The sequence below is a fragment of the Branchiostoma floridae genome, chromosome 3 (assembly GCF_000003815.2).
Source record: "Branchiostoma floridae strain S238N-H82 chromosome 3, Bfl_VNyyK, whole genome shotgun sequence".
Classification (NCBI taxonomy): domain Eukaryota; kingdom Metazoa; phylum Chordata; class Leptocardii; order Amphioxiformes; family Branchiostomatidae; genus Branchiostoma; species Branchiostoma floridae.
In genome coordinates, this window is record NC_049981.1 from 20,548,659 (window position 1) to 20,568,732 (window position 20,074).

The window sequence follows — 20,074 nt, forward strand, 5'->3', positions numbered from 1 at the left end:
ATGTTTTATTTCACATGCATCGAAACAAGGAGCGTTGATAAAAGCTCCTTGATCGAAAGCAAGGTAAAATACGTGTCTTACACGGGGCCATTCACAATGAACTTACTTGAAATATATTGACATTGTTAATTCCTTGTTGAGCACAGTTACCCTTCATCAGGTGAAAAAATCCCAACAACCTCTAAACATACAGTCTTTTTATGACAATTACTAAACGTAGTTAGTCACGCACCGCTAAAGAAGCAATTTCCCGCTGACATTTCCGCCCGGTCGACCGCACAACTCAGAACCCAGGACTGTGTACCTCCGCCCTATCCCGCGACTATCAAACTTTGCCTGCTAATGTCTTTAGTTACAAAAATACTTTCACCAATATGAAGTTTGAGATCAGTTGGGGTCAGCATGGAATTTCTCGCCGCTAAAACACCCGTCCATGCAGCTGTTTACTTTTTGTGTCGGAACTCTATTACACTGGTAGTAATATATCAAAAAGACCTTAAGAAATAAAAACGTTAGTGCTGTATCTTTCAGGTAACAAATAGTATGAATTTCATATAAGATAAATATTTGATATAAAACAACAGATGGGCAAAACAAGCTTAAGACGGAACCACACATCTGCTTGAAGTTTACGAAGGTGCCAATCATTGCAGACGTCACGACGTACCACTGCTCTGTCACGTGCCAACAACCCGCCCCAACTTGTGATTATACATCATGTTTTCTTCGAATAATAAGTAATTGTCTGGAGAGGAAAAAGTAGCTGGAACACACCTTTCGGGCAGGTGTTTTTGCTACCTGCGATTGTTTCATTATTTCGCAATGACCGCGGTCTTAAATACGGGATAGACAAACTCTATTCTCAACTGCAAGATGGCTTCTTTCCGTACGCGAGTGTTCCGCGCTTTGCCTTTGGTTGTTTTCGTGTGGCTGGCCGCCATGGTCGGGCTGGGTCTGCCGTTGTCTTGCCCAGACCGGTGCAATTGTGAGCCGGAGGCGGCAGATTGTAGCGGCAAGGGTCTCACCGGAATCCCCGAGGGCTTCGCAGAGTCCACACAGACCGTGTAAGTACATTCTACCGGACATTTCTTCATTTCAATTGTAGTTATCAGTCAACTTCTGTTGTTATTGTTCCTCTTTTGTTATTTTCTGAGTCCTATAAGCACCTGTATTCTAGATGCAACGTAATGTGAATAAATAATAGATAAAATTAACAGATCTCCAAAGTAGCGAGACATTGTGGTGAACCTTTTCTTCTTATAATTTCTGCAACTCATATAATTCACAGTCAGAAAATGTGTAATGTCATAAGTTGGGAAATTTTTCAAGATTATTTGCTGATCTGCTAATTTTGGTCGTTAGCCCCCGGCCATTAGACATTGCATTCGTTTTTTTAGAAGAATCATTATCGAAAGTCGGCCAAAATAATTCACGGCTTCATCTAATCTGTCAAAATTCATATCCAACCAATGTTTTACTATAAAACAAAAAGCTAAGAAGAACGACTGGTAAGGATGTTGGGGTGGGGTCAAATGCAGGCCGGAAGTGTTGTAACAGAATGGCCAAAAAGGCTCACAGACAAAGACAAAAACTACGTGTTGAAAATACACGAACGAAATTAGCACTCACATAGCCCAAAATCCTTCTCGCCATTGGTTGTGGGTTAGTTCGTGAATGGAATACCCCATCTTTGCCCAAAAGGAAAAATAATTCAGTTTTGGGGTCAGACATACATGTTCAGGTATTATTGCAATGACTATTGCATGTATTGCATGTGTTTGCCCATAAGGTATTTTGTAAGTCAACATTGTTCCAACACAAAGATATGAGTCCAGTCGTCTGGCCTTTATCTGTTTCAGAATAAAGTTGAAATTGTTCATATGTCCTGTTTTATTTCGTTGCCTATTGGATGATGGCGGAAACAGAGGCATGATTAAAAGCGTAGTTTGACGCGTTGCCGTTGCCAGACAAAACAACAACCCAAGGACATGAATCATGCGTGCTAGGAGTTATGGCTGATGAGTCATTTTTGAACACCCACTGAAGATTGAGTTGGGAACTGTTTCTACTTGAGAACATCGCATTGATGCCCTCCGGTGTTTCTAACGTTAAATCCACCGGGAGAGGTCGACGCATCCATAAAACATGTAACCCGGCAGTTCTGCAGACTAATCTTTACGCTAAATTTGACGACAATCGTACATGTTTGGAATGGACCACTAGGGATCGTGAGGGGTAGGTAAGATACGGTACATTGGCGGGGAAGTGACAAATGTAGGACGCGCAGTGTATACTATACTTCACAACAAGGGATGTGTTCGCGCCCAGCTTGTTTCTCAGGATCATTTCCGATACTCGCGTAGAAATGAGGATGTTAGTAAAGGATTGACATAAAACCCTACGTCATTGCAAGCCTAGAGCTCACCACGCCCAAGCACGTGATGAAATTCTTGCTTGTCACGTCAATGAAGGTCAGACATCCAGATGATAAGATACGTCATATAGCCATTTGCTTGTCAGTCTATGAGGACTTTGAGACTTTATTTAAGGGTCAGATGGATATCCGTAATCCGTATTTATCTTTACGAGAAATATGATGTAGAGTGCAACTGATATTAAAGGGCAAGAGGTGCCACCCTCTTTAGGGTTTCAAACAACATTTGCTTCGACTTTGATGTGTAGGAATGAATTCGACATTTTACATGGCTAATGCTAGGGACACATTTCCAACCCGGGGCCTTGGCGAACGAAAAAAAAAAACAACAACGTTTAATGACTTAAAAGGCAAAAAAAACTGCCAAAACTAACTTGGCGGCATAAATAGTACATACTAGTATTTATTAACATCAACTCAGATTTTTCGTTTCTGACATAACTGGGCCGAGCTCCGGTTTGGAAATCTGCATAGCATCAGGGAGGGGCGGCTGCATCAACGTTCATTTTTTAGGGTGGGGGTGGGGGCATTAGCCCTGATTGGCGATTTCAACATGGACCATGGGCAATAGGCCTCGGAATTGTTGTTGTTGTTGTTTTGCAACAAAGAGGAAATACAGTACAGTGGTGCCACAATCAACGAAACTGGCACTCAAGCCAATTCAAAGGCACCGATCCAATGGCACCCCGCTGCGCTCATAAAAGGCCCCCGTCAGCCCTTCCGGTCATCCTTAGAGCAGAGCTAACCCTCCTTACGCTGTGATCCCGAGTACATGTACTTCATTTAGAGCCACACTCGTAACATCATCCAGGTAGTATAAAAGCATGGGAGATTCGAGAACAATTCCTTGGCCTACCGCCTATGCATGGACAAGACACCAAGCGCACAAAAACGATCTCCTGGCATTAGAGAACCTTGCCTATATTGAAAATCAAGATTTACAATGTCGTTCTTTTTCAGCTACTTATCCGGTGTCTTAGATTCTTGAAATAAGTGGATTGTTATGCGTTCACACAGGGACCTGTCCCGTAACAAGATCAGCCGCATACGGAAAGGGAACTTCATGGGGATGGATCACCTTGTGTCCATGTATGTATAAAGTATACCTGGCTTATACTCATAATATAAACACACTTTAACTCGCACATACACAAACCCACATAAACCCACACAGATAGACTCACACACATAGACTCTCTCTCTTTCTCTCTCTCTCTCTCTCTCTCACACACACACACACACACACACACACACACACACACACAAACACACACACACACATACACACACACACACACAACGCACACCGTGACATACGCACAAACATACATACATAAGAACACGTAGTGTAGAAGAACCTTTTGTAACACTGCAAAAGTAAGAACAATGACAGGGACAGTCGTTAGCGCACACACTGAAAGAAATATGAAGAGTTGCTAAATCTCAGGACAAATCTGTTATTTGCTTCTTTCATGTCGTTATTGTAACCTTTGTTATTTAGTCTTATCTTTATCGTCTGTGTTATTACTTTTGCATACTTGTTCGAGGAGAAGACCGAGATAAGCAATTGTTACCTTTGTCTCCTGTTCGTTAAATAAATGGGAATAGAAAAAACATATCTCAGGACCAGGAACGTCGCAATGTGCACAGTCATCACATACGACCACTGCCTTGTGCTACAAGCAGGTTTTATTTTGGAACGTCTCCTACAAAACAAAAAGGACAAAACATATCTGAAGCCGCACATCTGCTTGAATATTCAAGTTTTCCACTTCCCTCTCTGCTAGTTCGCTGTCAAAACAGGAACGTCTGATCGCTCTGACATCGAAAGGCACTTTCCAGGGACTGTCCGACCTAAGGATGCTGTAAGTGTCTTTTGTGCTGTGCATGCTTGTCAATGATAAAAACACCCTTTGCTTAAGGTTAAGTTATTCTTGAATTTGTCTGTTGCTACTTATCGTTTATTCAGATTTCTATGCCGTAAATGAAATGTAACACAAACTTGTTCAAATGACAAAATTTCAGACGATATAAGCAGAGACTAACTCAGAGACCATTATTCACAACACACGAAACCTTTGCAATAAATGTATACAACCTTAGGACTGATAATTTTTGCAAAGACTACACCAGAATCAAATACGAAATAGACCGAAATAGCACAGCAATTTTGTGCAGGATTACTGTAAAGCCTTCAAAAGGATACGCTTCCCAGACAATCTGTAGCAAATAGCCTACATCTATGATTAATGTCTCTTACTATGTCTGACTATGCAACACTCAGTACTGCCCAGTCCGACTCCTTCGTGTTATTACTTTTACACAGAAATCTGTCTGCCAATAAGCTGAACGACATTTCAGTCGGCGTGTTTGACGGCTTGGAGAACCTGCGTACACTGTGAGCATTTCTTCTGTACTTTCTGAGATTCCCTGACACCCTTACTATAAGAGATCACTCCTTTTCCTCCCCGCACAACCCCTTGATTGAACGTCCTGTAGAGATACGGACCCCACTGTCGAGTAATTCCGAGTCAGCTCTGGTGTACGGCAGTAACAGTTGTAGAAGTGTCGTGTTGTGATGCAGAAGTAAACTGTACTGAGTGCACACAGCTCATAGATAACGGTTGCTGTTGTTGGCGTGCAGGTACCTGAATGACAACAGTCTCCGCCATCTGAAGCCTGGCCTGTTCGTGCCGCTCAAGAAGCTACAGGAAATGTTAGTACTAGTATACGCTCGTAACTGTTACAGCTACAACGCTTCAACATCAAAATGTTTTTGGCAGCGCTCGTGTGTTCATGTAGCTTAACTGCAGATTGCGCTCAAGTTTCAGACTTTGAAACGGCATGTCAAGACGGAATGGATGGATTTTCATGATTTTTGCCATATAGGTAACGTTAAGAAAGATCGACATAATAAAATATAAATCAGGATTCGGTTTGCATAATCAACGAGGAAATTCTATCTTTCGGTTGTGCTAAATGGCAGGAACTTCATACTCAGTACATTCGAGAGGAGCGTCATTAGATATGTACTACAGTATGAAGATCATGATGACCTAATTTGATTAATGTTAAAAATGTATAATAACTTAGTGATTAATGATAACATATGCATACCAGTTTGTTTATCATTTCTATTTTTGCCGTTTGTGCTTAACTTGTATCATTTCTGCCTTGAGTTCAGTGTTTTCTGTCTATAACACATTAGATCCCTGGAGAACAACCACATGGCCACCCTAACGGAGGACGTCTTCACCAAGCCGCTCGGAGGTCAACTGCTCATGTAAGACGCTTCTAACAAGCTAACATGGAAACAAACATTGGCATTTCTTAATTGTGCTTGTAACTTGGAAACCATGAAAGAAAACTTCTGGAGTCAAATTCGTTTGTATCTTCGTTCTTTGTCTTTTTTTTACTAACAATCTTCAATATGAAAGCAGACCGGTGCCCATAACCCCATGTCTGTATCTCTCCCTCCCTCTCTCCCATCCCTCCTTTTTCCATTGGCGCCTTCTCAGTAGTCCGTGTTACACAATTTGTGTTGACCATGAAGCTTTTAGGGGCATTGCCAGTGTATGGGCTGATGAAAGCGCGATTACTCAGGTTACTTTCTCACCATATTTTCCCACGTTGTTGTCACCTTTCCAGGTTTTTGAAAGGGAACGAGTGGGTGTGCGACTGCGCCATCAAGTGGCTGCTGTCGCACACTGCAGCTGGCGGGCTGTCCCAGACGGCCTACTGCGTGGAACCTCCGCAGTTCCGCGGGAAGGAGATGAACAGCCACCTCCATGCCATCGTCAAATGTGGTCAGTACAGGGGAAATTATAGCCTCCAAATAATAACCAGGCTAAATTATAACCAGGCTAAATTATAACCAGGCTCCACACGTAGGTGACAAAGGTGCAGAAATTGACCAAATAGACAGATAGCGTGCTAGAGGAGTTAGCTGGCCAAAAACTACTGTACTGTAGTCTTTGGACGGATAACTCTTCTGGTGTGTTATCTGTCTATTTAAATATTTCCTACTATTTGAAGTGACATGTGGACGCTGGTAGATGCTAGAGAAATACTGGCGAACATATTATTTCGCGGTAGTGAATATCATAATGGAGCATCCGCGTGAAACTGCAATGTGGTTTACCGTAAAAAAAGAATGTTTGCAGTGTTTTTAAGTTCACGTTGAAGAGATCACATTGAGAAACGTGAAACCTTCTCCTTTTACAGTCAGTCATGTTGAATGGTTAAGCCTAAAAGGTAGATTTTAATGTGTAACGTTACATGCAGATGCAGTCACGTATTTATTACATTACACACATTCAAGTTCATGGGTATGACTCTGGCAGATACAACCACTCAACTGGCTATTTGTAAGGCTAGCGGTCACGAGATTTAGGGGCCACGGGTTCGATTCCTGGCTAGTTGTTGTGTCCTTGGGAAAAACACTTGACCAAGACCATGGAGGTCTCTTTTCAACCTCCTTGACAAGACTTATCTCACTCCACCCAGGTGCTATAATAGGTACCTGACTTCAAGTGGACAGTGGTAGGAGTGGGATCATCTATGGGGCTGCATTTCCCTTTAGCTTACCTTTATCCTACATTTGTAAATATTTGTTCTCTAGATTCTAGTTTCTTTTCTCTTCTCTCTGACTGCAGACGAGAACGGGCAGCTGCTCCAGGAAGGCAGCGTGTTTGAGATGTACGACATGCGGCTGGTTCTGGTGTCTGCAGCCGGAGCTGGGATCAGCGTGTTGGGCGGGGTCCTGTTCTGGGTGCGCCTGCGCAGAAGGTAAGCCTCAGGACAGGCTGATCAAGACCTCACGGTTGTGAAAATGCCTCATCATTTCATTGTTCCTAGGAAAACAGCCACGATCACCAAAAAATAACCTGTCAGATACTCTGAACAGAGATAATCAAAGTCACGCTTGGAACTGCTCTGTTCCATACATATAACGTCACTAGTAATGTGGCCCAGAAGTACAAAGTTATTTTGGTGACGGATCAGTGGCGAGGCTTATGGTATTGTGCTCAGTTTGTTAGGATTATAGGAATAGTACAGGAATGTGTCCACAGGAATGCTTGAGTCCGCAGTACTGTTCGGCATGTTACTGGTAGTCCACAGGAAAATCTCTACAAGAGTACTATAAATAACCTCAGGTATTGTGATGGTAGAAAAGGATAATGCAAGCTCCCTCGAGGCATTCGTCCTAGAAACTGGGACAGTCAGTCAGAGGTTCAGACAAAAGTTAGCCTGGTATCCAGCTGTATTATATAGCTCCCGAGTCTCTTTGTTCTCTCCGCAAATTTTCATTTTCTGTGGCCACTTTCATTTTATGCGTGCATTTCGACACAACCACCTGTTACACACCGAAATGAGCAGTAAGATCCTCACGGATACAAAACGGGTTAGTACAGTTACAATAGCAAGGCATGACTGTGTTGTAGTAAGAAATGTTATATTTATTTTCAATAAGTAACATATATAACACCCGGTTCTGTATTGTAACATCAACATCTTTCTTGTTTTCTGTAGAAAGAAGTCTATGACCCAAATGGGACTGCTGCCTCCCGAGGCGTCGTGTCTGGACGTGCTGCCATTCGTGTGCTGCGGGCCCACCCTCCCTGCCGACGTGCAGATGCAGCTGTCAACCACCCTCCGCAATGGGTAAGGACTTTTACCTTCGCCAAGACGGTTATGTTTTGGGTAGCGTTTGTATGTACAGTGTGTATGTTTGTGGTGGGTGGACATGAATAAAACTGGGCAAAATAGAGAGACCGACAAAAACGCCTAAAACACACCAAAAGCTAGTCGGAGCCGAAACTCTGCTTGGATAGTGTGCTTAATATATGCATGTGGTTTAGCAACATAACTCAAGAAGATGGATTGCCATGAAATTTGCTATATTTTGTCAGATCTTGCATAATCAAATAGATGATTAGATTTGGGATCCCCTAGCGGCTTTTCTAGGTTCTGCAACAGAACTACAGTCTTAGATTTCTACCATTATTTCCTCCGCAAAAACGGAGGTATTGTTTTCAATCTATGGTATACCCGGATACTTGCATGATTGGAAGTCTGTTTTAGCCCTGTTCAATGTTGTTGACGTAGACATGATCTATGGTCACACCCGCACAGTTGCGTCAGGTCGTTCGGGTACACACGGGCTTGTTGTTTAGGGAATAGATGTGTAAGTGACAAGCGAAAACAGATGTAACGGTGTATTGCGCCACGTCAACTTCCCTTCAAATTATGTATTGACTACTAGTACTAGAAGAATGCAAATCCTGCAAAGAAAATTGTGCAGAGCTCTGCAGCCTTAAATGGAAGTTTTCACGCTATCTTGGAATGTCATGTTCACTAATGTTGGCTGACGTCATTGATCTTTCCCAGTGTTCCGTGCGCAAGGAACGACTACGCCATGAACCCATTGGAAAAACAGTCCAAGTTGGACTCCGTCAACTGCCTCAGGTAAGTAACGTTACTTCGGTTTCATTACATCATCATTTGAGACAAATTCAATATTCATACGGACAGAAACTGCTGCAAAATTTCCTCTACTGGTTGGTTCTGAAACATGCATTCAACTTTGTTCAATTCACAAATTACACACATCTGAATAGATAATACACAAAATTCACAAAAAGAGTTCCTTGGTGATCAGTTATAGTGTTGATTTCTGTCCCCCGAAATTGGAACAGTCTTTTACATAACTTTCCCATTTTAACGACCGTAGAGCCAAAAACCTGGGTCTAGACGACAGCTTCATCGAGCAGCTGCAAGGTGTGTTCTTGGACGAGCGCCTGCTGAACTTGCACAACCAGCCGCTGGGCGAGGGCTCCTTCGGACGGGTTCTGAAGGGAGAGCTCAATCTGCCGGGAAACGACAAGATCCCCATCGCTATCAAGACCAGCAAAGGTAAGAGGCTTACTCTCCAAGCAGAGGTTAAGCTCGCGCTTGTTTTAGACATCTTTTTATGCACTTTTGGGGGCTTTTGATTTTGTTTTCTTTTTTTTTTTTGTCCACCAGCGAGTTTGGCCAAACTTACAAAATAGAAAGCCCGATAAAAACACATAAAAAGATGTCCAAAACAAACCGTAACATAACCTCTGCTTGGAGAGTAGGGGATCTTCGTAGCATCCATGGGTATAGGGTACTTACATTCACGTGACTTTGACGTAAGTATCCTCTGCCATGTTGGGCGGTTAACCTAGGTGTTGCTAGGAGAATTGGAACTTGCATATTTGATTTCAGCGAAATGGAAGCACATAGCAGGCATACAAGTTGATCTGACCTGACTCTCCAGGTAAAACCAATCAGCATGACAGCTGTGAGGTCATGTGCAATAAACCCTGGGAGATATTTGCATCAAAAATGTTGTTAAATATTTTTCACTTTTAACATTATTTACATAAAGATTAACTTGAACTAGTCGACAAATGTATATAGTGCCGACTTATACAATGTGTATGCAGCACGTATCTTTAGTTTGTTTGTTTTACATAACCGGTAAACCACTTTGAGTTGTAACGCCACAGATTTATACAGTACAAGCTGTGTAAGACCGGGCTGTAAGTTTGACCCACTCAAACTGGAAAGGACTCGTACTCTTTTCGATGAAGGTGAGGTGAAGGGCACATCATTGTGGTCTGCTAGGGATTCGAACCCAGAACGTATAGATTATAAGTCAAGAACCCTGATCAAGAGACCATCTAGCCACCTTGCAGATTACAATATATATGCTGGGACTTTCCTCCAGATTTCCGCACCACTCCTGACCTGGAGAAGTTCCTAAGTGAGGGTCTGGTCATGCGCCACTTTAAACACCCCAACATCATGAACCTACTGGGGGTGTGCATGCGTGATGACGCGTCACCGCTCGTGGTGCTCCCGCTCATGGACAAGGGCGACCTGCTGTCCGTCCTGGTCAAGTCACGGAAGAAGACAGAGGACGGCAAAGTCAAGGTTCGTTTGTTGCTATTTAGAAGAGAGTGGACGGCAAAGTCAATGTTGTTTCTTGATTCGTCGAAGAAGGTTAGACATCCAGGTGATAAGATACGCCAAAAGCAGTTACTCAATCGTCACTGACGAAAGGTAGTGGATGCTACCTCAAACGTTATACCGTTTCCAAAATCATATGTTGCTTGTCAATGAGTAATTTGGTTTTGATTGTTTTCTGTCATTTAGAATGAAAAAAGTGTTTGGTTAAAAAGAATGACAAAGAGTTGGTTTTGGTGCATGTTGCGTCACATAGAACTGCTAAATCCAGGTTGCTTTTGTGGTGCATTCAGTCATACAGAACATAAACTCATGGCTGTGATTACTAAGTGATATGAGTTGTGTCATTGCTGTTAATAGGCCGAAAGTGAGTTCAAGCTGGACGAGTTGCTGTACTTCGCCTATCAGGTCGCCTGTGGCATGGAATACCTGGCGGCACTGCAGTTCGTGCACAGGGACCTGGCTGCCAGGAACTGCATGTAAGTCTGCTGGATTACACACAGGTTTCACTCACGTGATATTCCCGCTGTCAATCAAACGGGTTTCACGGCAACAAACACTTTCCACCATATCGTTGTCCTGGTTGTATATAGTAAGTCTGGACAGCTAGTTTCAACTATTTTTCCAGCACTCCACTGATCCGGAGTATGGTAACTATTTCATAGACATGGCACTATGACTGCGGGTACAAATATTGATTGCATTTGTCTTCACATCAGAGGCATAGCATTCAAAGTTTCAAACAAATAGAAAAAAAAGGTCATTGTGGCTATGGGTATCGATTGGAAAAAGAAATGCCATGGTTACGTTTATAAGACATAAAAAAATATTCTAAGACGATTCAATCTTTACAACCTTTTCCAAAAATTGGAAGTTTCGATTGACAACCATCACTCTTCATCAGCGTCACTAGAACGAACTAACATAGCAATTCAATTCAAGTACATCAGACTAGAAAAAAATGGTTGTACGTACGCAAATGTCACTCACAATTCTATTCTTAACTCGTTTGTTCCTTACGTCGATGTAGGTTAGACATCCAGGTAATAAGATACGCCAAAAATAGTTACTCAAGCAACTCGTTTGTTCCTTGCTAATCAGGGTGAACAGCCAGAGGAACGTGAAGGTGGCGGATTTCGGCTTCCTGATCGAGATCCCCCCGGAGAAGGAGGTGGTGACCGAGCGGGGCATGGGCCGCGTGCCCATCAAGTGGATGTCCGTGGAGAGCATCGTCAGTGGAACCTTCTCCATGAAGTCTGACGTGGTGAGCTACAAAACTCTCGTATTTGTTTATTCATTTATTTTTCCACATTCATGGAAGGATTGACACAACAGTTGACTATCATCCTTTCAAACAAGAAGTACCCATATCAGGATGGACCCCAACTCGTTTTCATATCGATTTCGGGTTCTTACACAATTCTAAGACAACAATCCTAAGCTATGAAGCCGCCTTACCACCTAAAGCTTTTAAGTTTTGTTTGTTTGATATATGTACCCATTATCTATTACTTTTACCACTATGAAATTCCTTTCTGATATATAAGTTGTGTTTTTCTAATTCTAGTACGACGGTAGACGTTCTGCAGCAGGGTTCTTGATCAATCTCTAGCTATCTAAAACGTCTTTTGTTTTTATCAGTGGAGTTTTGGCGTGGTTCTGTGGGAGATCATCACGGCCGGAGCCCCTCCCTACGGCAGACTCAGCAACAAGGACACCATGGTGCAGGTCAAGAACGGCTACCGTCTGCCCAAACCTCAGCACTGCCCCAGTGAACTGTGAGTACACCGTTATGCCTGTGTCTTATCCTTCCGACATGATATATTTCGGTTTACAGTGAGACGTGCTCATCTCCGTTACTATAGTCCTTGGACCACACAGATGAGTAGGGGGCTAGAGTCTACTGGTTGAATGTGTTCAACTATTTCTTTTAGTGCCGAGTGCCAAGCAGAGAAAGCAATCTTTCGAATCTTTGGTCTGGCTCGGCCGAATGAAAGGCAAACATACAATCTAACACTCTAGGCTATTGCACAAGTTTCCTTTGTCATGTACGAGTAGATAGCACTTATTCTTGTTCCTCACTTACCTCAAACAAGGTGGTTCTATTTTCATTGGTGAAAACTATAAGATTAAGTCACGTGTCCGTATGATGATTCTAGCTGAAGAAGGCCGAACTGGTTTGGCCAAAATTTTTGGAGACTCAATTTTTTTTGCTACAATATCAACGCTAACGATTTCAGCTTCTAAAACTGCCATCACTGGTTTTGTTGTTCCCTTCACAACTTTGTTAATTTCAACAAACAAACATACAGTAAATTTTCTACCTCCACTTAACAGATATGACATCATGCGGAGCTGCTGGCTGAAAGACGCCTCGGGAAGGACGGACTTTGAGAGCCTGGTGAAGAGACTGGAGCTGATGCTCAACAAGTTCACCACAAAGGACGCACCCCCTCCCAATTCACAGGGCGGTCCTCCCCCTCTCCCTCCTCCCAATGGAAATGCACAGGGCGGCCCTCCACCCCTTCCCCCTCCCAACGCACAGGGCGGTCCTCCCCCTCTTCCCCCTCCCAACGCACAGGGCGGTCCTCCCCCTCTCCCCCCTCCCAACGCGAAGGGCGGTCCTCCCCCAAACGCAAAGGGCGGTCCTCCCCCAAACGCAAGGTGCGGTCCTCCTCCAAACGCAAAGGGCGGCCCTCCCCCAAACGCGAGGGGCGGCCCTCCGCCAAACGCAAAGGGCGGCTCCCGTCCCAAAACAAAGGGCGGCCCCAACGAAAATGGTGGTCCGCCTCCTCTCCCTCCTCCCAACGCAAAAGGTGGTCCTCCTGCAAGCGCAAAGAGCGGCCCTCCTACCCTTCCCCCTCCCAACGCAAAGGGAGCTCCTCCCCCAAACGGAAATGGCGGTCCTCCTCCACTCCCTCCCCCTAACGCCAACCGTGGGCAGAAGAAAAAGTGAGAGAATGCTTTGAGGCTTTGAAAGTCTTGCAGAAAGGCACACATGTCTTTCTTCAAAACTTAATGCTAGTTCAGCTGTATTCGTGGGCTATAGTCGTTCTTTTTACAGATAGGGTATTTAGGGATATCGAGTCGACGGACGGACGGTAGTTTCAAATTGTAATAAGATGTATTTTCAAAATATTGCCGCTTGAAACCACCGTCCGTCGACTTGATAATGATATCTCTAAATACCCTGTTTTTTAAAAACAACGATATAGGTTACCCAACGGATAAAGGTGCTCTGACAACAAACACAAGTACATTGTATGAGCTTTGTCTCTAATACAAAGTAAGCGTTGTGTGGTCTGGATATTCATATACGAGATTAGCAATTATAGATGCGCTGGAGTGCTAGGCCGAATGAAGGTAGCCGTAAATCCCACTACTATCTCCCCCGCCCCCTGACCGAAACCTCTGCATAGAGAATAGGTTTTACCGATTGAACATCACTAACAGGTTTTTCCTTGTCATTCACAAACATTGTTTACAGCTTTAAATCGCACGTGGAATACAATTACCTAATATCACATGATGACAGTCTATCAAGTCATGATACTTTGTAGGGCCTTGATGTTAAAATGATGAGATGATGGAAACAGAGCCTGCGATCTAACCTTCAAATCTAAAGACATAGTTGGAACCTTAGTAATATTAGTTTTCTAATGTCATAAATAATAGCATCAATTACATTATAACAAGTGTCTATGTGAATGTACGTAATAAATACCAAGGTCCAACTTAACTAATTGCATTACCAGGCGTTGTGTAGAGAAATGAATTTTACAAAGTATCACTGTGTTGCAATTATTGATCAAAGAAAAGCTTAACTTTTGACTTTTATTATAGTAATGTGAATAATGCTGGTCAACATAGCAATGTTTTGGTCATTGTACCTGCTTTGTTCGATGGTGAGAAATTTTATCAGAAAAAACTGACGTCCCTGTTTTGGTTCACATTAGCTTTGCTGAACTTGGACTACACATCCCTAGCTTAACATTTCAAGTACTCAGTGTAGACTTTTTGGACGGATATTTTATGTCTATTGCTTTAGCAATTGTTCCTCGGATGGTTATGTTATCATGGTCAATCGTGTGGATAGTTGCATAGTAGAAAATCAACTGCTTGTATACCTACCATGTTGGTTTCATTATATGGATGACATCCTCTTGTGCGTGCGTGCCGATAAAAAATGGCCAAAAAAGTTGCTTTTATTATTAAATCCAAGTGGTCAGGAATGTTAAACAACTGATCCAACACACAATGTGGGATGCCTTGGTGGAATACCGAACAATAGATTCTTCATTTTCGAATTCCTTCTTGCCCATCGTCTTCTTAGACCTTGGAATCGACGTTGGCATTCTGACATAAGCATATGTTTTCCGATATTTCTCGTTTAATCTGTGGCATATATTTTGCAGCTGCTTTGTACGATTTACAGCATGGTTGTAAACGTTTTTGGAAATGCCTAAAAATTGATGCGCATGTGGATATCATGCATAATCAAATTAACATGGCCTTTCTAAAAAGTTACAAGCAAAGGAAACTTTTGGTACGCCATGGAACTTCGTGAAATGTTTAACCATCTAAACAGGTGGCTTTGAAAGAAGTAACATGATAAAAATGCTGTTAAAGTTTTAATTGCAAAATTCTTATGTTCAAGTATATGATGTAATGCACCAAATCAAATAAAAAATGTGAAAAATGAATATATTGTAAGTACTAATTTCTATTGGAGTGGATTCTTCATATTTCTGATAATACGTCATTTTTACTTCCGTATGAGAAATGTTTTGTTTTATGTAAAGTTATCAAAGTGAATTACGTTACATTGAAGAAGTGAAATATTATATAGAGCTCGGGCCCGTTCCATGGAAAAAAACTTCCACAGGAAAAACTGTAAGCAAACAGACAATTACTGATATGTTGTCAAAGCAATTCTTTTAGTAGAATTTTTGACTCCCTTCGTGGAGTCTACGTCTACAGTGTTGTTTGATACAACGGCTTTACCAGGCTTCACAGGTCGCTGGACAAATAGTAGAAATTGGCCAATTAAGACAGAAAACACGCCAGAGGAGTTAGATGGCAGAGGAGCACAGTTTACGACCTAAGGCTATAAGAATCCAGCCACAGACAAACTAATAAATGACCTTCGGGAGTAAGAATAATTAATCTCTACTAGTCTATACCAGACTCCTGCCTGGCCAAGTTAGGAATAAAAGCCTAGCTAGCCTGCTGTCGAAAAGGGAATTGCTCAATGAGTCCTTGGCCAAGATGAGAGCATTGGTGGTAACCCAATACGACATAGACGAACTCTGACCTTTACCCCCTGACCTGTAGCAGTGCCCTACTGAGCATGGTGAGCAAACGAGGTCACTATGCCCCGCGATCATGATTTTCATCTTAAAACACCTTTAGCACGTCGAAGCAGCTACTTGGACGGGACTGCACCCATGCTGCTGTGACTACCATATTTGTTAGGCCACCACAGAAAAAGATATGTTGTTTGTTTTACGTCTAAACCCTGTTCCACAGTGCTGGTCGAAGTACTCTACAAGCAGAGGTTGGTAGGGGAAATCGTGACCTCACCACCATCTTTGGAGCCTGTACGGACTGGAGACTTCACGAAGTTCTGCAACCAAGCAAGTATCATACTCATACTGTGGTCTAGAATCCAGCCATTCCCTGGAATACTATATCAGTTGGAAACAATTGGAAGGTTTGTTTATTTGTTGTTGTTTTTTTTGGGGGGGGGGGGGGGGGGCAACACAATGTTGTAACTTTGATATCTTATGAATGGACCCAAATGGAGCCAGGCTGGCATCGTGTACATTTAGGCTAATTTGATTTACCATTGAGAGCAAACATTGTTACACTAAATTATATTAGTTATCGGGCGCGATCATTACCTGTCACGGTCTATAAGTATAACATGGTTTCAGGCACTGAATTAGTCAATTATAACTGGTAACAAGCTTGTAGGCTGAGGTACGAGGGGCTGAAAATACAACGCCTGGCATGATGAGGAAGAGAAGCTCTCAGGGCTAATATTCCAAAATTTAAAGCGTATAAACGTATAAACGTATAAGGCTCGTTCTCATTTAAATGTCGAAATGCTGTCGCCTGACTTTACGGCTTGATATGGAGAAAATTATAGACAACATCACTGGTTCCTTCATTTTTCCATAACCCCTGTAATGTTTTACAAAAGATGCACAACAACATTCGTATTGGTTGATGGCTTAGACGGTTATTATTATTATTATTACACACCCTAAAAAATGGCTGTCGCCTGAGAAGAAACGAAGAATTCAAATAGTAGCCAAAAATGTAACAATTCAGTTCCCAGAATAATTGTTCGGCAGGTGAAACCAGCTACCAAGGCCCTCTGCCCGATCACGTCAGATCGCTCCTGTCACTGATCTTGGAGGCTGTGTGAGGTGGTTTATGCCTGTCGCCAGATTCTGTAACAAACGTTACCACCACGAGTGCGATGGATGCCACGGTTTTATTATCCACGTATAAGACTAGAAATGACCATTTTTGTGACGCTGTACAGTTTTTCTGGCTTCCTAAAGAAACAAGAAAGGGTTGTTGACTGTTATTTGTATCCCACCTTGCTTAACAAAATGTTGTACAGAAATGACTGTAACAAACGTTACCATCGTTTGATGCTGTCTAAGCTTTCTATTTGACCTGGTGTAAAAAAGCTGCCCACTTTTCAAATGTTCCTTGGGACATCCACTTGTACCTAAATGATGTAGTCAGTAAGGTAAGTCCTTTAGAAGAAAACAGGGTTAAGTTTACTGTTGTAACAAACGTTACCGGTAACGTTTGTTACCTGCCCTGTAATGTATTACCAATGGGACCGAAAATAATAAGTTGCCATTTTTTGGCTATGGTTAAAAGAGGAATTTTCCTAAACAACCAGGTAGTTTTCACTGAAAATAAAGCCGATTTATTTTTCGACCAAAAAAATGCCATTTTCGACATTTCAGTGAGAACGAGTGATAAACGCTAACATTTCCATCATCCCATCTTTCCTACTAGTGACTATTTGCAAAGTCTTTTCCTTAAGGACAACCCAGTTCTTCTTATTGAACTTGCAGATCCGCACAGGCCCGTTTTCTGTTACCACAAACACGTCAACACCTCGGGGTGGACAAGCTACAGTGGCCACTGTGCCATGGATGAAGCAACGTGTGTGGATGTCCATCTTCTGCGAGACCAAGAGGATCGTACTTCTTCAGAAAACGTTGTGAACAGCTTGCTTCCCGAGCAGTCCTCGATTGTCTATCACCAGCATCGTCAAACTGCCGGCCGGGAACCAGATGTTAGCTCTCACCGCCTCTGGTGTACCAGGCATCAGGAAGACATTCTACGTTGGTTGGACTTTTTAATCATCCTACTGTTGATTGGTCCGTTAACTGTGGCCTACTGGCGCGGAACATGGTCTCTCATGAATGTTTACTTGTTTCCAAATGACGATGTCATAAGTGCATGGACATCCTTTGCTATAGGGACGTCGGTGAGTTTGATACTGAATTTTGCGCAAGGAAATTTAGAGAACAAGTTTGCAAGACGGAATGTTGTTTTTCACGTTCTGTTTAGGGTCTATATTTACGTTTTCGGACTTGCTGTCGTGAACCATTGGAGGGGGTGTTGGTACATCCTTGACAAATATACAAATATGACAGTTTTAAGTGCCGTAATCTCAGTTATTGTACCTATCCCTATTCTTTTAGTTCTCCGCGCATGTGGAAATCTTGTTGCGGCTCCTGGGGTTATCCTCGTGGACATTAGCGACACTCCATTCAAAGTAGGAACCCGATTTGCGGCAGAGGTATCAATTTCGTGGACGTTCATTGGTGACGTTGTCCTGACAGTTATTTTCATTGGTTCACTCATCGTGGGCTCCTGGCGAGGTATATGGCTACTTTTTGACATTTTCCTGTTTCCAACTGACAAAAAAAACTCGGCTTTGTCGTCTGTAGGAATCGGTTACGGGACGCTCTTTCTTCTTGTCCTGCTCGAAGCACCTGTATCCAACCTTCTCCGCAAGACGAGAAAACTCAGTGCCCGTATAGTAATGGAAGATGCCTTCAAACTTGCGGCGTGGGTTGGGGTTTTGAATGTATGGAGAGGGTTTTGGCTGGTTTGTGACAGCTACATTTTGCCGGACAATCCAGTCCAAAGCTACTGGATCACGCACGGGGTCGGGATCGGCGGTTTGCTCCTCCTGCAGGCGGGACGGAGCGTCCTGGTGGCCGGCTGTGTGGTGGACGGTGAGACGGTGGACGGGAGCGGCGTGAGGATGGGCAGGTACCTGGAACACATCTGTCCTAAACTGGTACGATATTTTCTTATCGCATTTCTGTCCAAATGTCTGTTCATGTGATTTATACAATATATCCAGAGCTATTGCATCATTGCAAACTTTACAGTATGGCTTGTGCGGTACAGTACAGATATCTGAAGATACATTTATATGTAGCTAAAGTTGGGCATTTCTATCGTCGGTGTCAAATGAGTGGTAAATATTTTGTACCAGGAGTGAGGGAGATTATGATCAAACTCAAAACAAAATCCGTTTTAGGGTATATTACTCGCCCGGCACACCAAGCAAATAAATCATATCTACTTTATTGCTCTTTTGAATGAGAAAGCCGACGAATCCTAAATATGCATTATACATAACAACCACATATGCAGGATTGTTGTGTTCTTGTACGTTACAGGTACGTCTATCTACGGTGCAGGTCTCTAACCAGCGTAACCATAGTGACGTGGGACAACAAACAACGTTACGTTTACAAGACGCTGTACAATACGAGACAAGCCTGTAGCCTGCTGGGTCTCTCTTGCTTCTGAGATTTCGGACGGTGATCCAACAAATGTAAAAGTTAATTTAACAATTTAAAACTGAAATGTATTGAAGCACTGTTATTTTTCAAAATATAATATCTTGATTATACAGGGTGTCAACATAAGGGGACCGGGGTTTATGTCATTTTCTATTGAATGTTCTCATCACTCAGATGCCAGATCGAAAATTGTAAGCCTCTTGGCTTGCCAGCAGAGGTCACCCCAAAACCACTAGGGTCGGCAAGTCCTTCCAGGCCCGGTAGGGTAATCAGAAACCTTTTCCCTGGGACTTAAAATTACATATTCTGCTCCGGTGGTTGCAAGATTAAAATTGGCTAGACGAAGACAGACCTACTCGGCATGACTATATGAGTGAAACATTGCATGTATAGTTATGATAGGATAAGATGATACGGTGAGCGTTTTTTATTACTGTACGGAAAAAAATCCTATGAAAAGGACAATCTGGTATATTATGTTTATCTTGCATTCTTTTGAAGGCATCTCAAATAACCTGGTCCATTTGAAATGTGGCTAAATCTTTTTCTCACATTCTTTTGATGGTGAGCTTTCCATGAAATGTCATCAAAAGAATGTGAGGCACAACTGATTTAGCTGCAGTTGAAACTGAACAGGTTGTTGACTTTAGATAGGCAATGGCCAAATTCATTGTTGAAGTTTTAAATCAAGTAAAGGGATATGTATGGCATAATTGGCTGCCGACGGTAAAGCGCTTCTCACTAGATTGTGGTACGCTGGCGGCGTCGCTGCATTCTGAATTGAATT

General features: G+C 42.7%; 2 protein-coding genes across 3 annotated transcripts; both read left to right on the plus strand.

The window, feature by feature from the left end:
* Nucleotides 1-15,132, plus strand: LOC118411354 (hepatocyte growth factor receptor-like). The gene is made up of 16 exons (XM_035813594.1): nt 1-1,064; nt 3,452-3,523; nt 4,222-4,299; nt 4,761-4,832; nt 5,079-5,150; nt 5,643-5,717; nt 6,083-6,240; nt 7,090-7,222; nt 7,967-8,098; nt 8,825-8,902; nt 9,168-9,349; nt 10,191-10,396; nt 10,790-10,908; nt 11,531-11,693; nt 12,071-12,207; nt 12,767-15,132. The coding sequence occupies exons 1-16, from the start codon at nt 874-876 to the stop codon at nt 13,383-13,385; spliced, it is 2,487 nt and encodes an 828-aa protein (XP_035669487.1). The 5' UTR covers nt 1-873; the 3' UTR covers nt 13,386-15,132.
* Nucleotides 15,133-15,742: 610 nt separating this feature from the next.
* LOC118411357 lies at nt 15,743-19,757 on the plus strand. 2 transcript variants are annotated; one of them, XM_035813597.1, is made up of 3 exons: nt 15,743-16,142; nt 17,533-18,773; nt 19,162-19,757. In XM_035813597.1, exons 2-3 carry the CDS (start codon nt 17,610-17,612, stop codon nt 19,267-19,269), a joined length of 1,272 nt encoding a protein of 423 aa, XP_035669490.1. In that variant the 5' UTR covers nt 15,743-16,142; nt 17,533-17,609; the 3' UTR covers nt 19,270-19,757. The 2 variants fall into 2 exon arrangements, with proteins under 2 accessions (XP_035669490.1, XP_035669491.1); XM_035813598.1 differs by having other exon boundaries at nt 15,743-16,065.
* The last annotated feature ends 317 nt before the right edge of the window (nt 19,758-20,074 follow it).

What these genes read in the sequence shown, in the direction of transcription:
- LOC118411354 (XM_035813594.1), top strand. Translation starts at nt 874, where the DNA reads ATGGCTTCTTTCCGTACGCGAGTGTTCCGCGCTTTGCCTTTGGTTGTT. An exon ending in GACTCCGTCAACTGCCTCAG is followed by an intron (nt 8,903 to 9,167) that starts GTAAGTAACGTT and finishes TAACGACCGTAG; the next exon opens with AGCCAAAAACCTGGGTCTAG. An exon ending in CAGCACTGCCCCAGTGAACT is followed by an intron (nt 12,208 to 12,766) that starts GTGAGTACACCG and finishes TCCACTTAACAG; the next exon opens with ATATGACATCATGCGGAGCT.
- LOC118411357 (XM_035813597.1), top strand. Translation starts at nt 17,610, where the DNA reads ATGGATGAAGCAACGTGTGTGGATGTCCATCTTCTGCGAGACCAAGAG. An exon ending in AACACATCTGTCCTAAACTG is followed by an intron (nt 18,774 to 19,161) that starts GTACGATATTTT and finishes TGTACGTTACAG; the next exon opens with GTACGTCTATCTACGGTGCA.